Below are 8,257 nucleotides of genomic sequence, written 5' to 3'. Positions count from 1 at the left end.
CTTTATTTTAAATTACAATTTAAATTGTCACATGCTGCTTGATAATCTGTCTTTTCAGGCTTTGTTCTCTTTTAACATAAATCTAAGATAGATAAACACGGCTCGCCTTAAGGGTTTTTGAACTGTGAAAAAAATTGACAGATGAGCAGCAGGTTGCATATGAAAAAACCTCAAGAACAGCAGCTTCAGTGTATTTTTAGCTTGATATTTGTCAGCATTCATTCATTTACATCCATCTTAATAACATAATTCTCTCTAGCTCTTCTTAATGTTATTAAACTCACAGATATCACGGAGATTATTATAACGAAACATTTTTTCCTCGCAAATTTGCAAGATATATCTCATAAAGATCTGTCTGGGCTGCATGTAAAATGTTTTCCATCCTGATCGAGGGCAGAAATGAGATTGGGGTTGATGAGACTATTATGATTCATTTGCTATATCCCAGGACACCTGCAAGGAACAGCCTGTGATCTGTGATGCACATACACACACACACATGCACATGTGCACTGAAAACAATATTACAGAGAGAAAGAAACAGTCTCTCTACAATAACAAACACACACACAGTCACACAGACAAGTGACTTTGCTTCTTGCAGAGGTGCCGAAATGATTTGTTGCAGGTACTGATTAGCCTACCAAGCAGCTGTGTGCGTGTTACCCTTCCTTTAATACCCTTCCATCTCACTGTGATCAGCACCATAAGGCCCCAAGAGGTCGCATCAGTCAAGCTGAGACAGATACTCTTATTTTGAACGTGTCACTCTCTTGTATCACTGACACACAGCTGACTGTTGACATGCAGAAACTGCACTGCGTAGCTGAAACTCAAAGCTGCACACATCCTGTTTGAACACAGTTTCTTTCTCAGCCCTTTTTCTTTTAAACATTGGTTAGCAGAAACATGTTTGCAAAGCAAGCTTACGTGATTGTTCAGCGTGTTTGTTGATTGCTTCTAGCAAAGCGATACAAGCTGAAGCATCTCAGTATGAAATGTATTAGCCACTTTTGCCCAAAGGCAGAGCAACTGAACATAATGAAAAGACTAGACAAGATAAAGATCAAATCACTGTATTAGGTGTTACTGCGCCCTCTCCTGACCAATGTTAGTGTTACATAATTGCAACAAGAGATGCCTTTTTTTTCTTCCTGTGGCTGTCGAAGGGCAGTTTTATCACCCACTCAGAACAATCTCTAGACTAAGGATGCCTTATAGATCTTAAAGTTACACATGTTAGATCTATTGAAAAGTACCATAATGCACTGTTTACTGGAGTAAGTGAATCATCTCTTGCTTGTTTTGCAATTAGACAAAAAAAGATAGATCTGGTTACTTTGGTGTTATCAGACTTGCATTGCTTGTCTGTGGATTATAAAATGGCACTGTTTGCAACGACATGACTTCCTGATACTGTTTATCTGCTGTACATAGTTGTTGTTTTTTTTCCAAGCCTGACACAGCGTGCTGAAATATGACAAGTCTTTGCCTTATAGCTCTTTGGGAATCACCTTGTTGGTGCAAAAATACTATTTCATGCCTGTCAAACTGTGTTATCGTTGGCATTTTTCAGAGATTCACAAAAGAAAAGAGAACAATGAGTGAAAAAGAAGTGTCCAAAGAAAAGCATTCAAAGACTTTCAGAAAGTCTGGGAAATTATTCCTCAAGAACACTTTAAAAATTACAAAAAAATCTGGCTTTTTGGAAGAAATAAATTTTAAAGAAATAAAGGCTCGCTGAAGACTTTGCACAGTACAGTAGGGGAGTTAGCTGTTGTGTCATTGTTTGGAATTAAAGTGTGTGGGTGTAGAGGGACTCTGGGAAAATTCCTGGTTTTCTCTCGCTTTTTTTCCATGTGCAATAAAAATTTAAATGAACTTACTTCTCAAAGTTGGAGTAGACTTAGAATGCATCGCTTTCTTCTACTTATTCTCTGTGTAATAACTTGTATTTACATTCCCCTTTGCTTCCATTGGACTTTGCCTTTGCTTTTGTTTTTGTTTTTTGTAATAAAAGGACAAATTTGAAATCCTCCTTTATTTATTTTCTGTGTTCTTAAATGACAAACGCACATTTATACCGCATTTAATAAATTATTAATCATGTGATTAGTTAAATTTAGGTGTAAGAGATTTAAAAAAGGAGAATGAGAAAAATGTGGGGTCAAATTAAAAAAAAAAATACAAAACCAAAAAACTGTGAACTAAATATGTAAGACAAAATGATGAGACGACAACACACATTTGTGACACAATAATTTACATTTATTTCAGTGTTAGCAGATTTAAATGTACATTTCACATCATGCATACAGTTTGAGTACAAATACAATCTTTGTGTATATCAAAATATAAAGGCTAGCTTTGTGTCGTTATAAGATTATACAAATTAAGTATACAAAAGTACAGGTACAGCTAAAGGTTCGGGTCTCAGGGGGTTTGACAGCTGCTTCTCTGCCTGGGTAAGAACCTCATGTGGAGATGTTCAGCCTCCGCCTGCTGGTGCTCTACAGGCTGCTGGGAAAGGTTGTTGGTTTGTGGGAGGCAGTCCAGGGTCGGGCCCTCGTGAGAACAAACAGAGTACTGAGACACCAGTGTCACCAAAATGGATTTCATCATCACCATGGCAATGTGCTTGCCAATGCACGCGCGAGGGCCTGAACCGAACGGCTGAAAGTAGCGCCGAGGAACCTGGAGGCAGAACAAGAGGACCGATGAGATAAAAAGTAAAAGAAAAGATGTATTTTCAAGAACATAAAGCTCAGATGATCTGTGTGGGTGTGGCTTCATCAGGCTGGATTGAAAGATTCTGATTGATGTGTTTCTAATTGCTGACTGGTGCAACTGGAACATGTGCCAGACAAGAATGAATAAGTGTGACATCATCTTTTTCAACCAAGTTCCACCTCTTTCTAAATAGGAGAAAAAGTAAAGCAATGAAAGCACTACTCACATTTTTTTCAAAGTGTTCCAGATTAAATTGATTGCCTTTGAGGAAAAACTCGGTGCGGTGCATTCGGCCTGTGTTCAGAATGATGTTTGTGCCCTTCGGTATCCTGTAGCCTTCTATGATGTCATCAGACAGGGCTCGACGCATGGTGAAGTCCACCACTGGGTGGAACCGCAAGCATTCGTAGATGAAGCTCTCCATCACCTGCAGCTTGTGAAGATCCTGGTTCTGAAGCTGTCTCTCACCTGTAGCAGCAACAGACTGTTGTGAATTCAAGTTCTTCAGCCTGGAGCAAATGCAGTGAAATGCAATACTCCTGAGTTAATGAAGGTTATTGTGGCCAGGTTTTGTGGTTTTGGTGATATAATTGGGCCCTGTTGCACTACTTATTCTTTTAAATGGGGTGTGTAAGCGTAATAGTAAGAGCTGTCAGTGTAAAGTGAAACAGTGCCAAGTGTCAAAATGTATCTTTGATGTGCAGCAAATCAGTTGTAATTGCATTTTTTCTTAACTGCTGCAGCCTCTTACCCACAACAGCGTCTATCTCCTGTAGCAGCTGCAGCTCCACGTGCGGGTTTTGTTTGAGGAGCAGAAGCATGAAGAAGAGACTGAGGGACATAGTGTCCGGAGCTGCAATCACCATCTCCAGCACGCACTGCGTCACATCGTCAGCAGACAGCTCACCGTGGTTCTGAAAACACAGTTGAATGCAAATATGCTGTCTGACCTTACTTGGTAGGCGGAAAAGAAATCCAGCATTTCACATGCAAAGAGGAACTGCTGAGACGGCTTGAAAATGAAAAAAATAAGTACAACAAGTGAAAGGTTTTACTTTAAATGAAAGTATATTTGCAGAAGGAGAATACTTCGTAGACTGACTTGTGCAAATATGAGCTCTGCCGTGAAGTTGATGTTGTCCAGCTTATCTGCCTGCTCCATATTTTTCCTCTTTTGATCTACAAGACGTTTAATGGCATCTTGTAACTCCTGGCTGTGAGATAACAGATAACACATATTTAAAAAGATGAAACTAAAGGTGGGCTTATGTATGAGACTGAGAGACTCACGTTGCTGTCTTGTGCCTGTGGTGAATCCAGCCGAACTTGAAGTAGATGTCAGGTTTGATAAGCACATCCTGCCATGTGTGAAAATACTTTAGAATCTTCAGCAGCAGCTCTTTCTCTGGATGCAAGGTAACATAAATATATTAGCATGCTAAAATCGTTCCCATATCTTTTTGATCCACTTCTGGAGACAAGAAATTCTTTATGTACAGCTTGCATGATAATGCAAGTAACATATTCATGCATCCTATTCACCATTGAGAGGTACGCCCAGGAAGAGTCTGTTAGAGATGTCCACCACGGTGCAGCGCAGCAAACTGAGGACATCAACGTGTCCCAGGCTGTCCAGGTGGTCCAGGTGAGCCTGTGTGGAGGAGACGCAAACATCCACCGTCTGCAGCAAATTTGGGCCTGTCAGAGCTGACAACATGAGATGGTTTTATGATTTAGTTTGGACAAATATTTGCTGTTTAAAAATCACATTTGAATAGCTGACTCTTTTTTGAAGTTCATGAAAGAGTTCCAGTTTTACCTTTAGCAAAATAGGTGCGTATCTTTTTCCACAGAGTTACGTTGTTGTTGAATATGATGCCTCTCTCGTTCATGCCGAGGCAGCTGAGTCCCTGCATGCTCCCAAAACGTGAATTATAGTTTCCATTCTTCAGCACATGGTGCACTGCTGAAGCTCTGGTTTAAAAAAAAAAAAAACAATAACAAAAAATGCACTGCAGCTTTTCATTTTATTTCTTGACTGGCATGTTTGGTAGCATCAGCACTGACAGATTGAGTGCAACTAACCTGCTTAGTATGAGCGTCTCTTCTCCGTTGATCCAGACTCTAACAATGTCTCCATACTTGTTATTGTAGTAGTTGCTGGCTGTGCCTATGCCAGTCCAGATAAATCTCAGATATGACAGAAGTGGGCCCAAACCCAAACAGAAAGAAGGACCTGTTGTATTAAAAAAGCAGTAAATATATTTCAGCTCTCACAACATTCTGTTGTAAAAACAAACAAACTCCTAATCAGGGCAACCTGAACCAACCTGGCACAATTTTCTTGTCCGTGTGACTCCAGGCAACCAACAGCAGACAGAAGAGCAGTATCAGCATTCTGGTTGCCATTGATATTCCATGCGATTGGATCGCATTTGAGGTCACGGACAGATCTGCCACCACGGCGTCTAAGCCTACAGGACTCATCGCCTGTTCACAAGCAGAGATCAGATCCATGAGAAGGGTGATGATGTAGAACAGCCTGCACAGACCCAAAGGGTCCAAATGCTCACATCTGCCTTTTTATAGGCAGTCTGAGCTGGTTACGAGCCAGGTCAGGGTAATGCAAAAGCCACAACACTGCAGGAAAAAGGTAAACAATACTGTGGCAACCTTGAGGGATTGGGTTTGTGCTTGTGCCCTTGGGTTTACAGGACCTAGTTCAGCGGTTGCATGTTGGCGTGAGCTCATATTTGGCATTTTGTTGATGAGAAGTTTTTCACCTCCTTTAAACTTTAAAAGAAATTGCTTTGCCTGTGAGAATTTGAGAACATCAGTGTTATTTGCTCTAGCTGCCTATTAAAAATCAGCTTTTCAATAAATGCACATTTTTCATCTGTTTTTACTAAACAAGCGAGACAAGGGAATGGATTAAATGTTAATATTGACATATGTACGTGCATTTGAATTATAATCTTCATTACATTGATTCCAGATTTATGTTCAAAAGCTGACTTGGATTTTAGGTGATACATTTTCATTCAAAATCAAAGCTATTTGTTTTAATTAGAGCTGTTATGTATTCATATTGTACTCACACATGTGATCATATTACAATAAAGTTTAAAAAATAGGCAAATGCTATCCATTTAATCCTGGCTTCCTGTGTTTTAATTTATTTGGTGTTGCTCTCAGATCCAGTGAAGCCAGGAAATAAGTTACACATAATACCAGTGTTAAATGCAGATACCATACTGTATTTGTTTATTTGTTTATCAGACTAATAAATTAAGATAATATGCTCTATGTTCTACAGTAAAGCTAGACTGATGTGTTAATCTCCAGCCCCCAGACAGTTTGAAGAAAGAGTGGATAGCTGTAGCTAATGGACAGACTTGTGTAAGAATTTTCCTCACCAGAAAACAAAGTGGAGAAAAAAAAGAGGTCATCAGTATTAAAGCTGGTCTGTGAACTAAAAACATAGAACAGAACAACTCAGTGAATATTGACATTATCTGTGACTTTTAGCCACTTTCAGTTCTCTGCTGAGCATTATAAATTCTAAAAATCCTCAACATAACCCATGCTGTCTGCTCTTGGGCCTGCCTTTGTTTCCTTGGCTCATTCTGCATAAAGAACCCTGCAAACTCACCGCCCACACTCCAGTCCAAGAATGCACACACTTCAAATGACTGACTGTGTGCTGTGCCCCTGCCTCGATAACGATGCCCTGTGTGATGGCGTAGACCTAGATTGTTCTGCATGATTAAGCGGCGACAGCCCCCTTTGTTTCTCCTGAAAAGTAGAAGTGTGCGTAACCTCGTCTCTGGGCTCTGAGTTGTGGTCAACCGCATCTTTATCACTAGTACATGTTTAGGGAGTTATTCAGAAACGAGCTGTTAAAAAGGTTTTTTAAATGTCAGAATATGTATTACATGTAGGATTATATTATTACATCACATATTTAGATAAACATAAAAAATTAAGTACACCCTCTTTCAGCTCTAATGCTTTACATACTGCACAAGGGTTATACACAATTTATACAACCTATAATTTATCACTACTGTACAGTGATTCATGACAGTCATCGCCATCCACAGTCATCGCAGGAGTGGACATCCCAGCAAATTCAGACTGTGCAGTGCTCAGAGAAACTGGAAACCTCAGCTAGCATGTTAAACATCAAAGTTCAAGACAGTACAATTAGAAATAGACTGAAAAGGTATGGCTAGTTGTTTTGTCCACAGGTGAAAGGCTGTTCTCTCTGAAAAGGTCAATGGCACATCTAAAACAGTCTCCCTGAAAGAGAAATATCCTCAAACCTCAATGAACTCAAACACTGCTTTAAAAAAGAGTGTGCTGAAGTATGCCACGTGCTGTTGTTCTTCTGAGGTTATATTTAAATAGCCTGCTAAAATCAGATTTATTTTTTTTAATCACGTCCTGATGTAAAACCTCAGAAGTAAAAGAGGGTGAAGTTTCACTTTCAAACAGAACAGAAGGAGAGACTGATGATTTTGACCGGCAGCAAAAGAAAGCAGACGCTCAGCTTTGTGCTGCCCGAGCAACCTTGGGGAATTTATCACACGATTCACATTTAAAGCAGCACTGGAGAGTTGGCCATGAGATATGATAACACTGTGAAGCTGAACTTGCCTTCCCAACCAGCTCCGCCGCTGCACATTACAAGCTACATGCAACAGAGAGTGTAGCCTTTACTGTTTGACATTACACGCTGAACTCCACTTTATTCTTTTCTGTTGACACTATGAGAGGACTTACCTGCAGTACAAGTAATCCCTCACTTTTATTTCTGTAGTAGTCCTAATAAATTTTAAATTTCTGAGCAGGAAGAAGTGGGAGGGTGGATGAAGTCTTCAGGAAGGCTGACCATCTGTCTGTCCTTGGGCAGGAGTCCGAATTCGAACATGGACCTCTGGGAAGAACAGAGATAAAGCTACTTTCCCAGCAGCTGCAGCTTAGGAAGGAGAAAAGGCTACAGGTGGGAATGTCAAAATATAGATTTAGTATGAAATAATTTATCAGCCTTCGCAAAAAAATATATCTGAAAAGAAAAGAAAAGAAAAGAAAAGAAAAGAAAAGAAAAGAAAATTATTATAAAAACTCATATGTACATGTCTGGCTGGAGCAGTTCAAGCTGTCCAACCACTGGCCATCAGTGACCCACACCCTCAGACCACAGTGCTCACACTACAGGGTGAGCTCAGGGCTTGAATCTATGTTGCTTGGCTGATTTCTTCCTCTACCTCCTCCTATGCTGAACCCATGTGTGTGTGTTTGTGTAAAAGGGCTTTAACGCGGCTGCAAGAGCATGTAGGTCAGCTACATGAAGTGAGCAGTGCTCTAGAACATCACGGAGGCCAATTAACTTACTCATTAAAGCAGTATTAAGGTAGTCACATCTTTGTTTAAGCCAAAGCAGGCAGTACCAGCTACCTTTTGCAGGGAGAAAAGCTTCAAATGCCTTAATTTTTTTTCTGCTGAATTGTCACCTTTCCAG

At 40.1% G+C, this 8,257-nt stretch overlaps 1 protein-coding gene across 1 annotated transcript; it reads right to left on the bottom strand.

Moving 5' to 3' along the window:
• Positions 1 to 2,380: 2,380 nt before the first annotated feature.
• On the bottom strand, positions 2,381 to 5,250 carry LOC134626915 (aromatase). Its single transcript, XM_063472813.1, has 9 exons — positions 5,064 to 5,250; positions 4,819 to 4,969; positions 4,553 to 4,707; positions 4,276 to 4,440; positions 4,024 to 4,138; positions 3,836 to 3,947; positions 3,485 to 3,647; positions 2,960 to 3,201; positions 2,381 to 2,697 (listed from the first exon to the last, which is right to left on the bottom strand). Exons 1-9 carry the CDS (start codon positions 5,248 to 5,250, stop codon positions 2,437 to 2,439), a joined length of 1,551 nt encoding a protein of 516 aa, XP_063328883.1. The 3' UTR covers positions 2,381 to 2,436.
• Positions 5,251 to 8,257: the final 3,007 nt, after the last annotated feature.

Source organism: Pelmatolapia mariae, linkage group LG1 (genome assembly GCF_036321145.2).
Source record: "Pelmatolapia mariae isolate MD_Pm_ZW linkage group LG1, Pm_UMD_F_2, whole genome shotgun sequence".
In the NCBI taxonomy this organism is placed as follows: Eukaryota; Metazoa; Chordata; class Actinopteri; order Cichliformes; family Cichlidae; genus Pelmatolapia; species Pelmatolapia mariae.
This window is presented reverse-complemented; position numbering and strand designations above follow the sequence as displayed.